Source organism: Kogia breviceps, chromosome 13, assembly GCF_026419965.1.
Source record: "Kogia breviceps isolate mKogBre1 chromosome 13, mKogBre1 haplotype 1, whole genome shotgun sequence".
NCBI classification, from domain to species: Eukaryota; Metazoa; Chordata; class Mammalia; order Artiodactyla; family Physeteridae; genus Kogia; species Kogia breviceps.
The window spans coordinates 41,739,477-41,762,445 of NC_081322.1; the positions used below are offsets into that span (position 1 = coordinate 41,739,477).

At 36.1% G+C, this 22,969-nt stretch overlaps 1 protein-coding gene across 29 annotated transcripts in view; it reads right to left on the bottom strand.

The window, feature by feature from the left end:
- WASF1 (WASP family member 1) overlaps nucleotides 1-22,969 on the bottom strand; it is a 150,608-nt gene that overhangs the window by 4,101 nt on the left and 123,538 nt on the right. For 8 of the 29 annotated variants that reach the window (XM_067011637.1, XM_067011644.1, XM_059083609.2 and 5 more), the window contains 6 exons: nucleotides 20,675-20,835; nucleotides 15,695-15,829; nucleotides 5,211-5,364; nucleotides 3,594-3,711; nucleotides 1,939-2,111; nucleotides 141-320 (listed from right to left, as the gene is read on the bottom strand). In XM_067011637.1, coding sequence (XP_066867738.1) covers nucleotides 141-320; nucleotides 1,939-2,111; nucleotides 3,594-3,711; nucleotides 5,211-5,364; nucleotides 15,695-15,829; nucleotides 20,675-20,807 — 893 coding nt within the window. In that variant the 5' untranslated portion in view covers nucleotides 20,808-20,835. Of the gene's footprint in view, nucleotides 1-140; nucleotides 321-1,938; nucleotides 2,112-3,566; nucleotides 3,712-5,210; nucleotides 5,365-15,694; nucleotides 15,830-20,674; nucleotides 20,836-21,463; nucleotides 21,634-22,969 lie in introns of all 29 variants that reach the window. The other 21 variants (XM_067011641.1, XM_067011639.1, XM_067011634.1 and 18 more) reach the window with 5 other exon arrangements.

The window sequence follows — 22,969 nt, forward strand, 5'->3', positions numbered from 1 at the left end:
CTTTCATTCAACAATGGCAGAGTTGAGTGGTTGTGACAGAAGCCATATGTCCTAAAGCCGAAAACATTTATTATATGGGCCTTTAAAGAAAAAGGTCACCAACATCTGAGATGAAACATCATGTGCTTGTTCTGACATACCTGATACAGGTGGGTATGGGTTTTGCATCTCCTGCTCCATGCACTGGTGGAGGTGGAGGTGGTTCATGTGGTCTGACTAAGACCCTTTCCTCAGCTCTCGTCAGAAGCTCACTCATCTGACTAAACGGCAAGGCAGAAAGCGAGTAAGATCCATCCATATGATCCACATATGTCTGCGGTCTAAAAAAATACATACAGTATCAGTGTATTTTTCTTGAATTATTGGTGAAGTAAAATGTTCTACATGAGATATTGAAGGTTTATCCTTTGAATGCCAATATTTTAACTATTTTAAGAAACTTCTTTCAGAAATTTATTACATTCATCCTGCTTTTAAAACACAGAATGCTGCTCACAATGCAACCTTTCCTTGCTGATTCAGGTTATTATGATGACCTTTAGTTATTTTATTATTTTATAATGTAATACTAATTCAATTCACAAGGGTGAAAACTATTACTTTCATAATCTGATAAACAAGAAAAGAAACTAACTTTCAGCCAATTGTGTTCAAAGCTATCTGCCTCTATTTAACTTTTTTTTTTTACAATAAGATGCCAACGACAACAAGCTAGAATATGAAAACTGGAATTTTCTACCACCAGAATATCCTGCTGTTCTTTTAAACCTAAATGACTTCCAAGTGTCTGGTGCCCAAGGGAGACAGGTCTCCCTGATACTAGTAGCACAGACATGGCTAACTATATTGTCGTTGTCTTTTTGCTGTTTTCAAAGGTGCTAGGGTACTCGGAAAACAGCTGAGTAACATAGTAACATGTGACTTAAGCCAGACTTAAGCACAATTTTAGATACCTTGAGCATGTGAAGACTTATAAATATTTACTGACTGTAGTGCATGCTGGAGACAAAGCTGGATTTAAAAGATATGTACAAAGCAAGTTAGAAATTATTATATTTACACAACTGGGTCAGCTCAATACCTCAATTACTTAACAGTGATTAGAAATAAATGTCTGTCTACAGATTATTAATTTTAAAAAGTATCAATCCTTTCAGTCTCTTTCTTTCAGTACTGCATATAGATAGAACCTTATATGTATATTACTCCTAAAATAGGCCAAAATAATTTACACTTATGACCAATAATTTACATGTATTATTTGAAAGAAAGTCTTAAGTTCTTTTCCATTCAAAAATCAATAACTATAAAACATATAATAATAACTATAATCAACTGTACACAAATCTCTTCACAGAGAGATGCTAGTATAGGGTTGCATATTAGTTAGATAGGGCCCCTGGCCACTGAGAAAGGAAAAGGACCTATTGCATATTTCTGCAAAAGGGGATGAGTAATTTTGTTTTGAAAGTCCTGATATATCTGAGGTGGAAGATGTGGCATAGAAAGGAAGTCAGGGGAAAAAAAAAAAGGAACAAAATATAACCCCCTTCCAACTCCTATTTTATATGCAGTGAATCAATAATACTTCAAAAAAAATCCAGACCCCATTACTCTACTATGAAATTCTAACAGACTCTGCCTGAACTACTGAGAGGGAGCTGAGTCCTCATACGAAAGTTAAAACAACACCGAAGATCATCTACTCCAACCACTTCTTTCTACAGATGACAAAACTGAAGTCAGGGTACAAAAATGATCTGCCCAAGATCAGACTTCAGTAGGCTCACTGTGGTCAGGGTTTCAAAATCAACTCAATACTTATAGAACAGGGTCTGTCAATTCAATAGTTCAGGACATAAGACTTAGACATATAGATATTAGAAATAAAGCCAGTGTTTTACCATTAATTTTGTTTAAAAAAAAAAGAAAATAAACCTTGTTTCAAAATGAGAGGCTGGGCCATTAGCAACTTCAATATGCTTATGTAAGAGATTAGCATCATCTTCAGCCAGCTCTGGACCTTGGGCCAGCTTCTGCCATTCTCTCCGCCTGTCATGAGGTGCTCTTGGCACTTTTTCTGGTTCATGAGGACGATCTAGATTTTTCTGCTATAACAGATGTATTGAAACAAAGCCAAATGCTGAAGTACTACGTTTTTAAAAAGAGGTTATAACAATGAAAATAGAATTCTAACATCAGTATTGAAAAAGACAATGTCATCATAATATAGTAAAAGTAACACAGATACAGTTCATTTGTGCATTCAGAGTTAAATCTTAGCTAGTTTGCTTGTAATCCCACTTTCAAATGCTTTTTTAACCTTTAAATGAAATTGATGTATCAGATAAAAATAGTATGTCTATGTAATAAAACTTGAGGTCAGAAAGTCCTTTCAGATGAAAAAAGATTCATCAACTCTGCTCCCACATTATTAGTTTTTGCTATAATGAGTGAAATTTCTACAATTAATGGCACTGCCAACCTCTACCCAAAACCTGAAAATTTACTAAGGTTACGTTATCTGAGAAATGACTAATTAGCTAGCCAATACATTAGAAAAAAGTCCAATTACCCAATTAAACCATAATAACTGTCACTCAATAGAAAATAGGGTATTTGAAAAATAAAACAAAAAGTGATTCCAACTGTGGGAGAAAAAGTATAGAAAGACACCAAAGGGGCCAACCAGGTAACATACATGAATAAAAAGAGTCAGTTATAAGATGAGGCCTGCACTGAACTAGATGGGTATGTCCATCTAAGGCATTCCAGTTCAAAAATTTAAAAACCACTGTGTTTGTCAAACAAAACTGCTTGCAAGCATAGTCTGGGCTACCAGTCACCAGTCTGCAAACTCTGGTTAGAACACTGGTACACTGTCTAGTGCAGAAAATAATAACGTGTAGGCATTTTGGGGAAGAGCAAGGAGAGCAGAGATAGCTATAGGAGAAACAGAGGGATGATAAAGACAAACTCTGCCACCTTCATAATTCTGCCTAAATCCAACTTTGCTTCCTCCTATATTTCTAGTTATCATTAACATGGAATAAAACAGATCCAAGTGAATTTTATTAGAAAGCAGAAAATGATAATACAGCAGACAGGTAACAGGAATTTAGTGAGACTGTTATAAGCTTTCCATTTAGGATATGCTCTGTGATAAGAAAATATTAACTTAATCTACTTTACCAATATCTGTACAATATTTCTTTGCTCCGCTTTAGCAGAATGCCTTTCTCTTCCCTGGTCCACTTAATTCTTATTTGTTCTTCAAGATTCATTATAAGCTTTGTTGAAGTGTTTATCAGCCCCGTCCTCCCTAAAGCAGGTGCTATTTTGTGCTACTCAAACCCTCCATGCATACCTCTCTGTTAGGTGGGCACTTACCACACCATATTATAATAACCTAATTGTTCATTTGCTCCCCATTAGACTGTGATCTTTCTGCGTGGTTATAGAGACTTCAGTATTTGACCATATGAACCAAATAAAATAAAACTGTCAAAGTACAGAATTAATAAAGTTCCACATATGCAACAAATAACAAATACATGAAAACTAACTTCAATTTTTTGAATTTCTTGTAATACCTTCTGCTTCCTCTTTTCCTTCCTCTTATCCTCTGTATCTTGTAACATTTTTTCTTTCCATAGATCAAAGAAATATGAAGGATTGGTATAAAACTTCAAACCTTCTTTACCATCATCTCTGAAGTATAAAATATCAATTAAAATATATATTAGTAAGACTTAGAGAGGCAATAGGAAGTAATTTTACTAAAATTGTTTCCTCTTATACTAACAAAATATAGCATGTGTAAAAATATTGGCAAAATAAATGAGAATATGCACCGATAGAACATTTCTCACAAATCAGACAGGAAACTAAGGGAAATGGAAAACCAGAAGTTTTTCAGAGTTGGTATTAATAATTTAAAGGTACAACGGGACAATTTTCATCCCTAACTTCTGCTGAATGCCAAGTTTTCTATAAGTCCTGTGGGAAATTCCAGTAATTACAAATGATTCTGCCAAAGATAAAAGCCTGAAAGTACAACAGAACAGAGAAACTATACAGGGTTTCTGCCAATACTCTAATTTACTTATCATCTTACCAAATCCCAAAAATATCACCAAATAGTCATTCTAATAGTAATAGTTATATCCAATGCCTTGCATACTGACAAATAGTTTCAAATAACTATCCAAATACCATTTTATTCAGGACACATGTTGTGCCTCTTAAATCACCCATCTAACAATTCATGTGAAAGACTCCAAAGAAAGGCTGAATAAGTCCAGAGTTTTTTAAATGGTAAAAAATATTTAAAAACAGATACTACATATTCATTACACAGAAATTTAATGCAAAGATCAAGAGTAGACAAGAACCAGAAAAAAACAATATTTATTTAATTAATGTGGTGGGATTTTGAACTCTTTATTTTTTCTTTTCCATCTAATTAGAAATTAAATTAAAAAGACAATAACAGGGCTCCCCTGGTGGCGTAGTGGTTGAGAGTCCACCTGCCTATGCAGGGGACACGGGTTCGTGCTCCGGTTCAGGAAGATCCCACATGCCGTGGAGCGGCTGGGCCCATGAGCCATGGCCGCTGAGCCTCCGCGTCCGGAGCCTGTGCTCCGCAACGGGAGAGGTCACAGCAGAGACCCGCGTACCGCAAAAAAAAAGAGTATCAACTCCTTGTCTCTTCATATTCATGTTTGCCATTGGCTTTTCTTAAAAACACTTGTCAAAACAACTCCTTTGAGTAAGTGTTGGTTTTTGTATGCCCAAACCTTGGGAACTCACCTAGTGAATAAAGCAAAGGTTTTCTAAAGGTGGAGGATAAGGAGGGTTCTCTGCATTGGTCAGCAGACCAGTGAAATAAAAAAATGTTTTTGGGGGGGCTTCCCTGGTGGCGCAGTGGTTGAGAATCCGCCTGCTGATGCAGGGGATACGGGTTCGTGCTCTGGTCCGGGAAGATCCCACATGCCGCGGAGCGGCTGGGCCCGTGAGCCATGGCCACTGAGCCTGCGCGTCTGGAGCCTGTGCTCCGCAATGGGAGAGGCCACAACAGTGAGAGGCCCGCGTACCACAAAAAAAAAAAAAAAAAGTTGGGGGATTTAGCATTTAAAGGTAGACTGCTACATATCTGAACTTGAAGTCTGAAATAAATAACCGGCCTTCTTACTTATTAGCGTACTGACCTGTAAGGAGTGAGTATATTGAGAGGTGGAGGCTGTTCACAAACATCGTACGTCTCCTGTAATGGAACAGGCAAAGTCCTGCGGTCGAAAAGCTGTTGATCTTGAACTGTAGAACTTCGGAAAGCTTTTCTCATGGTTATATCTTGCAAAGACACTAAAACAAAAATCCAAAATGTATTGTTTTATTTTACTAAGATGATTTAACATAAGGACAAATTCATATACTGTATTTGTTTAAAAGTCAGAAGGTCGTGACTGTTAGTGGCTTATAAATGAGGAACCATATTTTAAATGTTCTATCACTATATGACACATCATTTTGTGCTTTATTTTCCCAATTAGATGGGTTTTAATGCAACCTCTGATTTCTAAGGCTCTAATGACACCTGAAGCATATGCTACATTTCCCATCAAATGCACCTTTTCCTTTTCTCTCCTTGCCATCCCCAGCCCCCACCAACCTACATTTTCTTCTTTTTTTCTATAATCTTTTTTCCATCTCCCTTTATTACTTTTATTTAACTTATACCAATAACACTGAAGGAATTACTTAGTTATCAGTGGCATTCTGGGCTAAACGCGCTATTGCTCTCTATGCTTTAGAGATTATAAGTATGATACATTGACTATAAAGTTAAAACAAACTTATTGTAAAGAAAATTAAGTTTTCAAGTACTGGGCAATCTGTACTGTTGTCTATTTCACTTATCTTTTATCTTGTTCTATAAGGGTCTCCAATTAACTACAAGTTCTTGAAGACTGAGGCTATCTTGTACATTAGTTTCTACAGTAAGTTAACACAGCCCCATCATACATATGAGGATTTAAAATAACTTCATTTGCTCATTTTCTTTTGGATTGTGCAGCATGTTAAAATAAAAAATTTACCAAAATACTAGATTTTTAACTCTTAGAGTGATTTCTTGATATTAAAAAATTAGCTGATTTTTTATGTATTTAATATGGCTTTTAGTACAAATGCCTTATACCATAGAAAGGTCAGTACTAAATAATCATAACAATTCTTAAATTATTTTTCTCCCTAAAATAGTATCTCTTTCATCCTTACAAATAAAATTCACTCAACATGAATGTTTGGGTCTATGACATAAGTGGAGCAGTGAGGCTGGCTATGCAATAGCCACAACATGACTGCATTCCCAGCAATTCCACTTCTACCTGACTTGTAACACACTTAAAAACACCAAAATAAAATTCAGAGAAGGAAAAACGTTTTTTTCCCACTATCACTAAAGAGTAGTATGAGAGATACTTAATGAGTATAAACTAAACTATAGTGCTAGATGCTTTCACTAATTTTTACCTAAGCTTTATAACAATTTAATGGGATAGGAATTATTATTCCATTTTTAAACATAAGAAAATAGAAAATATTAAATAATTGGCCCAAGGTAAAATGGTTAATAAGCAGTAGAGCCAGAACAGAAAACACAGATCTGTCTGCCTTTGAGGCTAATCTCTCTGCCACAATACCACACTTTGTTCCTCTGGCTCCTATCAGAAGTGGCCTCTGTTTTTTGCAATCAAAATGGATCAATTTTTGCCACCCTCCTACCCCACTTATTAACCGTAAATATGAAACCTAGTGTTTGATTTCCCAAAACTGTCTTAGTAAAGGATATAAAGAACATGTAAAGTAATAAGCATTTTTCTATCTTCAGCTCCTCTCACTTATCATTTCTCTCATTTGTTAACAGACCAATGTGACAAAGCCCCTTACAGTTGCCAACAATGACATCTGATATTACTTAGTGTTATATAACACAGTAAGTCAGCACAATATGTTTGTAAACATAACTGAATTAAAGATAATGGTACAGATCTTTGTTTAAAGACTCAGTTTTTTACCCTTTCTAAATTACTGTTACTTACTATTTAATGGTAATTAAAACCCCCAAAATATTGATATTACATTCTGTAATTTATTATTCTACTCATAATGTTATTTTATGTGAACTTTAACTGAGTTAAAAAATCTAGGTTAAATAACTTTGAAAATTCCTCTATTCAACATCCCCATGACAATTTCAAATTAAGCAGTTCAACTTTTAGATTCTGAATTCTTCCCCAATTCTCCATACAATTTTAAAGGAAACTGAATAATTCTGAGAGTTGTTGGCACATTAAGAATTTTTTAAAACACTTAAACACATCTTAAGTTATTTACCAGTATCTGTATTTTCAACTTTAATGGGAATGCTAAAATATCTGTTAAAATTTAACAGTATTTTCAAACTAAATATTAATTTTTATTTCTGTTACATAAAAGAACTGCCTGTATATTTCTATATTTTTAGATGAAATGTACTTGTAACTTACATGTTTCAATTATTTTAAAAAGAAATTTTGGATATAAATGACATATTTGAAAGTATAGCCATAAATTTTTTTAAAATATTAGCAATGATTTTTATCTCAAGAATTTCATAACGTATAACAATATACATTGTATACATTATACATTATAATATACACAAACATGTTTCAAGGGATACCACCAGGAAAAAACAACCCACAGAATGAGAGAAAATCTTTGCAAATCATAAGATTTGGGACTTGGATTCAGAATATATATAGAATTTGCATAACTCAACAATCATAAGAAAAATAATCCAAATTAAAAATTAGAAAAGGATCTGAACAAATATTTCTCCAAAGAAGATACACAAATGGCCAGTAAGTCATTTAAACCGTTTTGTTTTTTTTTCTTTTGTTTATTTTAAGTTGGATTATTCGTTTTTTTTAATTATTTTTTATTTTTTAACATCTTTATTTGAGTATAACTGTTTTACAATAGTGTGTTAGTTCCTCCTTTACAACAAAGTGAATCAGTTCTACATATACATATGTTCCCATAACTCTTCCCTCTTGTGTCACCCTCCCTCCCACCCTCCCTATCCCACCCCTCTAGGTGGTCACAAAGCACAGAGGTGAACTCCCTGTGCTATGCTGCAGCTTCCCACTAGCTATCTAATTTACATTTGGTAGTGTGTATATGTCCCTGCCACTCTCTCACTTCGTCACAGCTTACCCTTCCCCCTCCCCATATCCTCAAGTCCATGCTCTAGTAGGTCTGTGTTTTATTCCCATCCTACCACTAATCTCTTCATGACTTTTTTTTTTTTTTTTTTTTAGATTCCATATATATGTGTTAGCATGCGGTATTTGTTTTTATCCTTCTGACTTATTTCACTCTGTATGACAGACTCCAGGTCTATCCACCTCATTACAAATAACTCAGTTTCATTTCTTTTTATGGCTGAGTAATATTCCATTGGATATATGTGCCACATCTTCTTTATCTATTCATCTGTCGATAGACACTTAGGTTGATTCCATGTCCTGGCTATTGTAAATAGAGCTGCAATGAACATTGTGGTACATGACTCTTTTTCAATTATGGTTTTCTCAGGGTATGTGCCCAGTATTGGGATTGCTGGGTCATATGGTAGTTCTACTTTTAGTTTTTTAAGCAATCTCCATACTGTTTCCATAGTGGCTGTATCACTTTACATTCCCACCAACAGTGAAAGAGGGTTCCCTTTTCTCCACACCCTCTCCAGCATTTATTGTTTCTAGATTTTTTTTGATGATGGCCATTCTTACTGGTGTGAGGTTATATCTTGTTGTAGTTTTGATTTGCATTTCTCTAATGATTAGTGATGTTGAGAATCCTTTCATGTGTTTGTTGGCAATCTGTATATCTTCTTTGGAGAAATGCATATTTAGGTCTTCTGCCCATTTTTGGATTCAGTTATTTTTTTTTTTTTGATATTGACCTGCATGAGCTGCTTGTATATTTTGGAGATTAATCCTTTGTCAGTTGCTTCATTTGCAAATATTTTCTCCCATTCTGAGGGTTGTCTTTTCGCCTTGTTCATGGTTTCCTTTGCTGTGCAAAAGCTTTTAAGTTTCATTAGGTCCCATTTGTTTACTTTTGTTTTTATTTCCCTTTCTGTAGGATGTGGGTCAAAAAGAATTTTGCTGTGATTTATGTCATAGAGTGTTTTGCCTATGTTTTCCTCTAAGAATTTGATAGTGTCTGGCCTTACATTTAGGTCTTGAACCATTTTGAGTTTATTTTTGTGTATGGTGTTAGGGAGCATTCTAATTTCATTCTTTTACATGTAGCAGTCCAGTTTTCCCAGCACCACTTATTGAAGAGACTGTCTTTCTCCATTGTATAGTCTAGCCTCCTTTATCAAAGATAAGGTGACCATATGTGCATGGGTTTATCTCTGGGCTTTCTATCCTGTTCCATTGATCTATATTTCTGTTTTTGTGCCAGTACCATAGTGTCTTCATTACTGCAGCTTTGTAGTATAGTCTGAAGTCAGGGAGCCTGATTCCCCCCAGCTCTGGTTTTCTTTTTCAAGATTGCTTTAGCTGTTCCAGGTCTTTTGTGTTTCCATAAAAATTGTGAATTTTTTTGTTCTAGTTCTGTAAAAAATGCCAGTGGTAGTTTGATAAGGATTGCACTGAATCTGTAGATTGCTTTGGGTAGTATAGTCATTTTCACAATGTTGATTATTCCAATCCAAGAACATGGTATATCTCTCCATCTGTTTGTATCATCTTTAATTTCTTTCATCAGTGTCTTATAGTTTTCTGCATATAGGTCTTTTGTCTCCTTAGGTAGGTTTATTCCTAGATATTTTATTATTTTCATTGCAATTGTAAATGGGAGTGTTTCCTTAATTTCTCTTTCAGATTTTTCATCATTAGTGTATAGGAATGCAAGAGATTTCTGTGCATTAATTTTGTATCCTGCTACTTTACCAAATTCATTGATTAGCTCTATTAGTTTTCTGGTAGCATCTTTAGGATTCTCTATGTATAGTATCATGTCATCTGCAAACAGCGACAGCTTTACTTCTTCTTTTCCAATTTGGATTCCTTTTACTTCTTTTTCTTCTCTGATTGCTGTGGCTAAAACTTCCAAAACTATGATGAATAATAGTGGTGAGAGTGTGCAACCTTGCATTCTTCCTGATCTTAGTGGAAATGGTTTCAGTTTTTCACCACTGAGAACAATGTTGGCTGTGGGTTTGTCATATACATCCTTGATTATGTTAAGGTAAGTTCCCTGTATGCCTACTTTCTGGAGTTTTTATCATAAATGGGTGTTCAACTTTGTCGAAAGCTTTTTCTGCATCTATTGAGATGATCATATGGTTTTTCTCCTTCAATTTGTTACTATGGTGTATCACATCGATAGATTTGCGTATATTGAACAATCCTTGCATTCCTGGAATAAACCCCACTTGATCATGGTGTATGATCCTTTTAATGTGCTGTTGGATTCTGTTTGTTGAGAATTTTTGCATCTATGTTCATCAGTGATATTGGCTTGTAGTTTTCTTTTTTTGTGCCACCTTTGTCTGGTTTTGGTATCAGGGGGATTGTGGCCTGGTAGATTGAATGTGGGAGTGTTCCTCCCTCTGCTATATTTTGGAAGGGTTTGAGAAGGATAGGTGTTAGCTCTTCTCTAAATGTTTGATAGAATTCGCCTGTGAAGCCATCTGGTCCTGGGCTTTTGTTTGTTGGAAGATTTTTAATCACAGTTTCAATTTCAGTGCTTGTGATTGGTCTGTTCATATTTTCTATTTCTTCCTGGTTCAGTCTCAGCATTTGTGCATTTCTAAGAATTTGTCCATTTCTTCCAGGTTGTCCATTTTATTGGCATATCGCTGCTTGTAGTAATCATCTTTCATGATTCTTTGTATTTCTGTAGTGTCAGTTGTTACTTTTTCTTTTTCATTTCTGATTCTGTTGATCTGAGTCTTCCCCCCCTTTTTTTCTTGATGAGTCTGGCTAATGGTTTAACAATTTTGTTTATCTTCTCAAAGAACCAGCATTTAGTTTTATTTATCTTTGCTACTGTTTCCTTCATTTCTTTTTCATTTATTTCTGATCTGATCTTTATGATTTCTTTCTTTCTGCTAACTTTGGGGTTTTTTTGTTCTTCTTTCTCTGATTGCTTTAGGCGTAAGGTTAGGTTGTTCATTTGAGATTTTTCTTGTTTCTTGAGATAGGACTGTATTGCTATAAACTTCGCTCTTAAAAATGCTTTTTCTGCATCCCATAGGTTTTGGGTCATTGTGTTTTCACTGTCATTTGTTTCTAGGTACTTTTTGATTTCCTCTTTGATTTCTTCAGTGATCTCTTGGTTATTAAGTAGTGTATTGTTTAGCCTCCTTGTGTTTGTATGTTTTACAGTTTTTTTTCCTGTAATTGATATCTATTCTCAAAGCATTGTGGTTGTAAAATATACTTGATACGATTTCAGTTTTCATAAATTTACCAAGGGTTGATTTGTGACCCAAGATATGATCTATCCTGGAGAATGTTCCATGAGCACTTGACAAGAAAGTGTATTCTGTTGTTTTTGGATGGAATGTCCTATAAATATCAGTTAAGTCCGACTGGTCTAATGTGTCATTTAAAGCTTGGGTTTCCTTATTTATTTTCATTTTGGATGATCTGTCCATTGGTGAAAGTGGGGTGTTAAAGTCTCCTACTTTTATTGTGTTACCGTCAATTTCCCCTTTTATGGCTGTTAGCATTGGCCTTATGTATTGAGGTGCTCCTCTACTGGGTGTATAAATATTTACAATTGTTACATCTTCTCCTTGGATTGAACCCTTGATCATTATATAGTGTCCTTCTTTGTCTCTTGTAATAGTTTATTTTTTTTAAAGTCTATTTTGTCTGATATGAAAATTGCTACTCCAGCTTTCTTTTGATTTCCATTTGCATGGAATATCTTTTTCCATCCTCTCACTTTCAGTCTGTACGTGTCCCTAGGTCTGAAGTAGGTTTCTTGTAGACAGCATATATATGGGTCTTGTTTTTGTATCTATTCAGCCAGTCGATATCTTTCGGTTGGAGCATTGAATCCATTTACAGTTAATATAGTTATCTATATCTATGTTCCTATTACCAGTTTCTTAATTGTTTTGGGTTTGTTTTTGTTGGTCTTTTCCTTCTCTTGTGTTTACTGCCTAAAGAAGCTCCTTTAGCATTTGTTGTAAAGCTGGTTTGAGCATGCTGAATTCTCTTAGATTTTGCTTGTCTGTAATGATTTTAATTTCTCCATCGAATCTGAATGAGATCCTTGCTGGGTAATCTTCGTTGTAGGTTTTTCCCTTTCGTCACTTTAAATATGTCCTGTCACTCCTTCTAGCTTTTAGAGTTCCTGCTGAAAGATCAGCTGTTAACCTTATGGGGATTCCCTTGTATGTTATTTGTTGCTTTTCCTTTGCTGCTTTTAATATTTTTTCTTTTATTGAATTTTTAATAGTTTTATTAATATGTGTCTTGGCATGTTTCTCCTTGGATTTATCCTGTATGGGACTCTCTGCACTTCCTGGACTTGACTATTTCCTTTCCCATGTTAGGGAAGTTTTCAACTATAGTCTCTTCAAATATATTCTCAGTCCCTTTCTTTTTCTCTTCTTCTTCTGGGACCCCTATAATTCGAATGTTGTTGCATTTAATGTTGTCCCAGAGGTCTCTGAGACTGTCCTTAATTCTTTTCATTCTTTTTCTTTATTCTGCCCTGCAGTAGTTATTTCCACTATTTTGTCTTCCTGGTCACTTATCCATTCTTCTGCCTCAGTTATTCTGCTATTGATTCCTTCTAGAAAATTTTTAATTTCATTTATTGTGTTGTTCATCATTGTTTGTTTGCTCTTTAGTTCTTCCAGGACCTTGTTAAATGTTTCTCGTATTTTCTCCATTCTATTTCCAAGATTTTGGATCATCTTTACTCTCATTACTGTGCATTCTTTTTCAGGTAGACTGCCTATTTCTTCTTCATTTGTTTGGTCTGGTGGGTTTTTACATTGCTCCTTCATCTGCTGTGTATTTGTCTGTCTTCTCATTTTGTTTAATTTATCGTGTTTGGGGTCTCCTTTTCACAGACTGCAAGTTCGTAGTTCCTGTTGTTTTTGCTGTCTGCCCCCAGTGGGTAAGGTTGGTTCAGTGGGCTGTGTAGGCTTCCTGGTGGGAGGGACTGGTGCCTGTGTTCTGGTGGATGAGGCTGGATCTTGTCTTTCTGGTGGGCAGGACTGAGTCCTTTGTGTTTTGTGGTGTCTCTGACCTTATTATGATTTAAGGCAGCCTCTCAGCTAATGGGTGGGGTTGTGTTCCTCTCTTGCTAGTTGTTTGGCATAGGGTGCCCAGCACTGTAGCCTGCTTGTCGTTGAGTGGAGCTGGGTCTTAGCATTGAGATGGAGATCTCTGGGAGAGCTTTCCCGTATATTACGTGGGGCTGGGAGGTCTCTGGTGGACCAATGTCCTGAACTCGGCTCTCCCACCTCAGAGGCTCAAGCCTGACACACGGCTGGAGCATCAAGATCCTGCCAGCCACATGGCTCAGAATAAATGGGAGGAAAAGAAAAAGAAATAGGGCTTCCCTGGAGGCACAGTGGTTGATAGTCCGCCTGCCAATGCAGGGGATACGGGTTCGTGCCCAGGTCTGGGAGAATCCCACATGCCATGGAGTGGCTGGGCCCGTGAGCCATGGCCACTGAGCCTGCACGTCCGGGGCCTGTGCTCCGCAATGGGAGAGGCCATAGTAGTGAGAGGCCTGTGTACCACAAAAAAAAAAAAAAGAAAGAAAGAAAGAAAAAGAAATAAAGAAGAAATAAAAATAAAATAAAGTTATTAAAATAAAGAAATTATTATTAAAAGAGTAATAAAAAAAGAAAAAACAAAATAGAAAGAAAGAAGAGAGCAACCAAGCCAAAAAACAAATCCTCCAATGATAAGTGTAAAAAACTGTATGACAAAACAAAAACAAACAAAAATAACCAGACAGTAGCCTAGGACAAATGGTAAAAGCAAAGCTATAGAGAGAAAATCACACAAAGCAGCATAGACATACACACTCAGAAAAAAAGGAAAAAAAAATATATATATTAAAAAAAAAAAGGAAGAGAGAACCAAATCAATAAACAAATCTACCAATGTTAATAAGCTCTAAATACTAAACTAAGATAAACATAAAACCAGAAGCAAATTAGATGCAAAAAGCAAACCCCAAATCTATAATTCCTCCCAAAGTCCACTGCCTCAATTTTGGGATGATTCATTGTCTATTCCAGTATTCCACAGATTCAGGGTACGTCAAGTTGATTGTGGAGATTTAATCTGCTGCTCCTGAGGCTGCTGGGAGAGATTTCCCTTTCTCTTCTTTGTTCACACAGCTCCTGGGGTTCAGCTTTGGATTTGGACCCACCTCTGCATGTAGGTCGCCTGAGGGCATCTGTTCCCCACCCAGACAGCATGGGGTTAAAGGAGCAGCTGATTAAGGGACTGTGGCTCACTCAGGCCGCTGGGAGGGAAGGCTATGGAATGCAGGGTGAGCCTGCGGCAGCAGAGGCTGACATGACGTTGCAACAGCCTGAGACATGCTGTGTGTTCTCCTAGGGAAGTTGTTCCTGGATCATGGGACCCTGGCAGTGGTACGCTGCACAGGCTCCCAGGAGGGGAGGTGTGGATAGTGACCTGTGCTTGTATGCAGGCTTCTTGGTGGCTGCAGCAGCAGCCTTAGTGTCTCATGCCCATCTCGGGTGTCCGCGCTGATAGCCGCAGCTCACGCCCATCTCTGGAGCTCGTTTAGGTGGTGCTCCGAATTCCCTCTCCTTGCACACCCCGAAACAATGGTCTCTTGCCTCTTCGGCAGCTCCAGACTTTTTTCTGGACTCCCTCCCGGATAGCTGTGGTGCACTCGCCCCCTTCAGGCTGTGTTCTTGCAGCCAACCCCAGTCCTCTCCCTGGGATCTGACCTCTAAAGCCCAAGCCTCAGCTCCTAGCCCCGGCCTGTCCTGGCGGGTGAGCAGACAAGCCTCTCAGGCTGGTGAGTGCTAGTCAGCACCGATCCTCTGTGCGGGGATCTCTCCACTTTGCCCTCTGCACCCCTGTTGCTGCGCTCTCCTCTGTGGCTCCAAAGCTTCCCCGCCACACACACACACAGTCTCTGCCCGCGAAGGGGCTTCTTCCTAGTGTGTGGAAACCTTTCCTCCTTCACAGCTCCTCCCACTGGTGCAGATCCCATCCCTATTCTTTTGTCTCTTTTTTCTTTTTTCTTTTGCCCTACCCAGGTACGTGGCGAGTTTCTTGCCTTTTGGGAGGTCTGAGGTCTTCTGCCAGCGTTCAGTAGGTGTTCTGTAGGAGTTGTTCCACATGTAGATGTATTTCCAATGTATATGTGGAGAAGGTGATCTCCACGTCTTACTCTTCTGCCATCTTGAAAGTCTTCCCCTGCCCCCGAGGTGTAGTAAATTCATGTTTTTTGTGTTTGTGTGTGTGTGTGTATGTTTCTTTGATTAATTGAAGTACATTTCTCCCAGTTGTTGTTTAATAAATTCATATATAGTAGTGTTCTTAAATATATCACTCATCCCACCTAACCAAAAACATACATGTGAAAGAAAATATAATATGAATAAACTTACATTCTTCTTCTTTAGGATCAAGCTGTGTAACACTAACAGATAAACGGTCCACACGTTCTTGTAATGAGTTAACTCTGAAGGAAAAACTATGTGCCTCATTGAATAATTCTCCAAATATATCTTCAGCATATTTACCTAAGCAAAAATGAAGCATATACCATAAAATTTAATGTTATCTGAGATAAATATCAAACAATTTAACATTTAAAAACGCTGCCCCAATGAATTTGGTATTTACTTGAAAGTAGTTTAAACTTTAAACCCTAGCCTAAAGTAATCCAACTGTTACAGAGTGAGAAGAAAACAAAAACCCTGGGAAATACAGTTTTAGATACTAGCTCTACCACTTCCTGGTAGGTGACTTGTGTCTAAGGAAATACTCTCCTGCTTTATCCCTATCTACACACCTGTTGAGGGTTAGAGAGGTTATGAATGTAAAGTACACATAAATAATACATCTCTTAATCCCAATTCAGCATTCATAAACAGAGTCTACACTAGAACTGCATTTCAGGCCAAGTGGCAGAATCCAAGATAGTTCATAAACCTAGTAGATGACCTAATCTCAGGTACACCCAAAATACAGATTCTGAAAATTTATGAGAGATATTTTACATTTTCTCTCATTCTAGTTTCTTAAAAAATCATAAATCTAAAATCACTGAATTCCTCTAGTCATGTAAATTTCCATTACTGTAAAGAATAAGCCAAAATAATCCCATTCTAAAAGGGGAAATAAAAATTTCTATCTAGTAAATAAGCCAGGGAGAAGTTTTAGATGACCTATAATTTTTAAATGTTCAAGTGTATTTAGAACATATAAATAAATGCTCATAATATAAAGGTAAGTCAATCACTATCTTTACCTTTGAAAAAAAAAAAATTGATGGTCTGCCTAAATCAAGACATTTGAGACCCAAGCGTACTGTCTAGGTTAAATGTAGCTCAACAGTAAGCTCTATAGAGTCCTGTAACAGGGTACTAAATACTTATAGAATGAATTCATTAATATCACCAGTTTACATTTCAACAATGGTTGTCTTTTTTTCAAAGCACTTCAATATATTATCAGTTAAATCAACAAACGTTTACTGAGGGCTCACCCTGTGCCTGGTAGGTGTATTTCTTACTGAAGACACCAAGAAATAAAACACAAAATACCTGTCCTAGAAGATTTTATAATCTTCAGGAAAAAAAATCATAACTTTAATCTCTCTATAATAAATTAAGAGAAAAAGGATAATTTTATATACATTCATTCGCTCACATATATTCTTTAAACCTAAATGACTGGGAATGTCTTATGTGCCAGACAGTGTACCAGATCCTGGAGATATAAAAATGATTGGAAGAAGTTCTCTGCCACTGATGGGTTTTGAACAGAGGGAGAAACAGACATTGAAATAAACATGAAAACTAATTTAATAAATAAGTCCAAATCTTTGTTCCATTTACTTTGAGGCCTTGGCAACAATTTCTTCACCTATAAAACAGGAATAAAAATATCTCCTTCAAAGAAGGTATAAGAAAAGGAGAAAAAGAAAGAAGGAGAGGATGGGGGGCAATGGTACAGTACCTGATACAGGATAGGGGCTCAAACAACAGGCAGCTCTTACTATAAAACGAGGTAAAAGCCACAGAGCACAGAGAAAGAAGCATCTAAACGTTTGGGTGTAGGATGGTATTAGAGACACTTCCAGAGACACAGAGTTTCTCTGGCAGATAAGGGAAGCATCTCATACATTTATTCATCAAATGTTAGGGATACAGAGATGGAAGAGACAATTTTATCCCTAAAAGAACTTAGTTTAAAACACAGATCTTTAAGTTATAGTCTGTATACCACCTGAAATTATATTAAATTAGATTTTTAATGCATTTGCATTTTTCTGGAAAGAGGGCCCACAGATTTTTTTTTTTTTAACAGATTTTTTAAAAAGATTTTACACTTTCCCCACCTCAGGTTTAAGTGCCAAAGCACTGCGGGGGATAAGATAAACACCCCCATCTGTTCTCTTTTCATATTCCTTCTTACTTTCCACATCTACCTCCTCCTTCCCTCCCAGAGACAGGTGGAAGGAATAAAGTTTGCAATGTAAAAATAATTGTGTCTGATCTGAATTTCAACTAACCTTACATTTATTATACTATGTCTATACTCAAGAATCTATGAGGTCTCATTACCTCTGATGTTAAAATCTAAATCCTCTCAGCTAACACCATCCTCCACAATCAAGCTCCACCTTACATGTCTAATATCATTTGTCCCTTTAAACACCCTCATATATTTATTTTTGCCTCCATTCATCTGCCTACTTGTACATGCAAGTTGAAATGTCTTCCTTCTTCATTCATATCCAGTTTCCAAATTCTTTTGTTCCTTAAAGGCCCAATTCAATTCACATTTCATTCAGCAAGCCTCCTCTAATGACTTCACCTATGCCTATCTCCCTTTTCTCAGTTCCTATAATCTAAAACTCCTGATTTTAATTATATACATGCTCACACTGTTTGAAACTCACAGAATTCATAATATTAGACTCTTCAACTAAATGGGGTATGTTCTTTTCGGACAAGAAACATGTACCTTTATCACACAGCAAAATATTCAGTGTTATCTGTCCTTTGTCTATCTATTACCTAATTAGTCTTATAGAGCCAATCTATTTATCCACCCTCTTACCCATCTACTTTCCTATCTATCTGTCAAATTTTCTGTGATTGAGAACAAGAAGTAGGCTCTATCAGCTCATCTTGGTAGCATGAACTGACTATGTTGCTTTTTCCCTTATGTCACTTCTTCCTTTGCTATAAACTACATCTTTTGGTTGGCTTCAGTACTGCCTGCTTCTCTCCCCCCCGTATCTCCTCTTTTAATGCTCTGAAACATTAATGTTTGGAAACCACATCATAAACCCTGTCTGAATTATCAAAGTAAAAGTAAACAAATTGGGAGAGGGATCATCTGGTTATTTTATGTGCATGGTCTTTAGTGCTTGGGCTTCTTTATTCTGGCTATCTAGAGGCCTTTTAAATTTAATTCCAGGTTCTCAACTATGTCACGTGGGAAAGCTGCCAGAGAGCTTAATTCTGGAGTGGTAAACTATTGTTACACCTTGCTACAATATTTTATGCTTTTTCTCTTTTTTCTTTTTTAGAATCTCTACAAACTGCTTAGAAAATGCCTCTATAGTCTCTGATTCCAAGTTTGAAGTACCCCAAACCTAACTTAGTTATATCTTTACAATGTATTTCTATTTTCAGTCTGGCTACAACATGACCATGTGCTTGCTGACAGATGTTGCTTATATGGACTTTCTGTATCAAACTTGAAAATTCCTTAAATTTTCAACTTCAGGTTATGTAAGATACAGGTTAGTACTGCAAAACTGACACACATTAGTTCTAAATTCTATATTGAAAATATACCTAAAACAATACATTTATATTAGATCTAATATTCATTTTAATTTAAATAAATATTTTAACCAATTTTATTAATGTTATTTCTATGCTCTTAACATGTATTTTAATATTAACAAGCTGATGTACCCATATACATATAGAATATATAAATTTTATATGAAGTTATGTTACATTAATAGAATCTAACAGATCATAAAACCGATTAGTGCTAGCAAATGACTTTAAACAATATGGATAATCATATATTAACGTACTTTCTAGGCCTTTTCTTTTAACTTGTCTCAAAAGTACACTTTATATTGAATTTCTCAAGGAAGAAACAAGTAAACAATACGTTAGTGATTCACTGCTGATAACTAACCTGAAAAAAAACCCCACCAAATGGGACAGGGAATACACTTAAATTCAAAGAAACAGTCTTTTAATTTACTCTTACAACTATTTCATAGGCAATGTAGAAATTTAGTGGTCTCACCAAGAATATTCAAATATAACTTTTTATGTTGCTCTGACTACATGTGTATGTTCAAATGCTCTCACTTGAAACAAATCAGATTAACAACATCTTTTTACCTTGTGCTAAGTACTCAATTATAAAAAGAAAGAACAAAAGTTAAAAGGAAAAGAAAAGAGGAGCTAATCCTGCCTATAAAGCCAATCTATGTGGGTGAGTATGGCTGATAAATCTAGGACTACTTAGGTAAGATATGTAGACCAAAAACATCTTGTTTTATCTTTAAAATGAAATCTAAATGTCTAATAAAAATGTAATCCTTCAATTCAAAAGATAAACTAGATTTAAAAAATTTTTCTAATATTACATTTAGAATAAATGGGAAATAATTTATTCAATTCCTTAACCTAGTAGCTCTGTTCTGTAATCTTATAATGGAAACATACTGGCCTGTCTCCTCTTCCCCTAACCTGTCCCTTCCACTGGCCTTTATTATCTGACCAACCCCTGCTTGCCTTCTGTCTGCCATCATGCTGCAAATCAGACACTTGACTGATATCCTAATGTCCTTTAGACAACTCACCTGACTAACCTAATCCTCTGACTAGTTAGTTACTATTCCACATCTTTCACTTTTAGATATTTGGTGATACAAAAAAATTTCCCTAGGCTAATAAGATTAAGATATATATATATGTATATAAAGAGAGAGATACTAGCATCCCCAAACACAAATAGTTTAAGCCTCTAAAAAAGTAAATAGTGATAACAAGCAAGCAAAAGTACAACTTGAGCACCACCTTTTACAGACTGAATTATATTTTAAAAACAATCTCATTAATTCTTAACCATCATGTGATTCTGTTCCTAAAGATTCTATCCTTATTTCCCTTTCCCAGAGGAAACATGCAGGGGAAGAAGAAATGATTCTAAAATGCATTAATTTTACTTAAAATGACTACATTTCTCAAGTTAACTTTGTACTCTTCTCATCAACTATCCACCCCCTCCAAATTAATCACAAGAATATCATCTTAATACCCTAACGCATAACATTCTGGTTTGCGAGTAATATTTTTAATTGATGTAAAAATACTTACTTAGGCTACTTAGTTGTCTAATTATATTTGCCAAGGAAATATTGGTTACACATTCCAGTTCATTCTTAATTCCTCTAGGCAGTGCTGTGTGGCACAAGTGCCTAGGATCAATGTTTCTTTTCACTAATGGCATCTTGAGATCAACCTCTATGCCAGTTCACCTGCAGGAAATCAAACAATAAATTAACACTTTTCAGTTTTGACCAACACAGAGTGAGACCTTATCTTTTTCATTTAATAATAAAATATTTGCTAGTATGAAGATGGTGAAAATGGAGTCACCGGACTAAATGAATCAAAGTTGATTTGTTAACCATTTTTATCTTCAATTATTAGAATGTCAACATTATGTAAAATATTATTTTTTTTAAGTTACTTTCAATGTCAATTGCTTCATGGTGAATGCATAATCATCATCACTATTATTCTCCTAAAACCACTGATTTTATTTACTACAACTAGGGGTTTTGTTCTAGAGAGTTAGTATGAAAGGTCCTCTGTAAGGAAGTACCTAAAAGGATTAAAGAAACTGCAAGAGTAGTATCAAAATTACACTTCCACATAAAATATATCAGGCATTCAATAGCTCAGAAATCACATAGCCCAAGTAGCCCTACATCCTCAATCTAATCAAAACCAACCAAATATTTATTTAATTGATCAAATGGTTCAACCTTCTTTGAATTACAGTCAGTCCTCACTTCCCAGGCTTCCCATATGCACAAATTTCAGCTTCCACAGTTTAGTTAAATACCAGTCCCTCAACAACATGGTTCCAACTTCACTTACCACAGTATACTAAGTGTGAGTAACTACATAAATACGAACTTCTTTGCTGGCACTTCAGTTCATAGGTCACTATGTTAATAAGAGATGCACATCATTTCAGTGACCAATCACATCACTTCTTTTCAAAGTCTGTTGGTGGCAGGTCACTTCTCATCTGTTATTCAGGTTGCCTACAGACAGCAAAGCATGTAGCTGGTTTACCTTCTTGCCTCCCAGTGATAAACTCATATGAAATTTTACAAAATGGTAACTGAAAGAGGGAACTGGCCAACAAAGATAAAAGTGCTACACAGAAAGGAAAAATGATGACACTGGAGTGAAATTCAAATTGAATATAAGTGGAGTAACAGAAAAAACAGCTGATTGCGGGAATGTTGTCACTGCCAGTGTTTGAGAGGCACAGATATGCAGTCAGAGGAATTTAGTGAAGGTGAAATTATTGATGTAAATGAGGAAAGTAGTTGTGACAAAAAGGAAGATGTCCCAGAAGAAGTGACAACAGCAAAAAACTTCACAATAAAGGAATTCTTGGAGATATTTCATGACACTGAAAGTGCAAAGGATAAAGTGTTGGAAGCTGATCCAAATTTAGTAGAAAAGAGTATTAAAATTTGCCACGGCACAGAAAAGATGCTTACTCTACTAGCTCTGTTTTTCTAAGTCATACAAGGAGAAGGCAAAGCACTGTTCAAACTATTCTTGGTTAAGTTTTTTACAAAGAAATAAAGCACTATAATTCTAATTGTTTCTAATGTTTCATATTACATTGTACTAAATTAATATTAGCTTTACTATTTTTTTCATTTCCCTATATATTTATAACCAACATAGAAGAATTTTTAATGTTTTGACAAAAATTTTTAAAGATTATGGAGCAACTGTTATTTTTTCCCACTGATTATTAAGATCATTTTGTACAGTTCTATCTTGTATGGTTATCTTTTTTTCTTTTTGGTTTCCACACTACCATACAAAGTGAGGACTGCCTGTACTTACCTACTGGTAAACAATGTTTACCGAAGTAAGGCATTTAGTATTCACTGAGCTTTAATCACTACCAAATGGAAAGTTTTGGATAAATCTCACTGCATTTAAGTGTTGCTCATCACCATTCTTTTTTTTTTTTTTCCTTCACGGTACGCGGGCCTCTCGCTGCTGGGGCCTCTCCCGTTGCGGAGCACAGGCTCCGGACACGCAGGCTCAGCGGCCATGGCTCACGGGCCCAGCCGCTCCACGGCACGTGGGATCCTCCCGGACCAGGGCACGAACCCGTATTCCCTGCATCGGCAGGCGGACTCTCAACCACTGCGCCACCAAGGAAGCCCCATCACCATTCTTTAAAAACAAACTTTTACATGAAATCTGTCCTCTCCGACCTGTCTGCTCAGCATTCTCTCTACAATTTTAAACCTTTTTACAATTGTACAACATGAAACCTGTAGGAAAAAAAGTATACAAAATTGTACAGCTCAATGATTTAAGCACCTAGCAAGCTAACATAGGAAA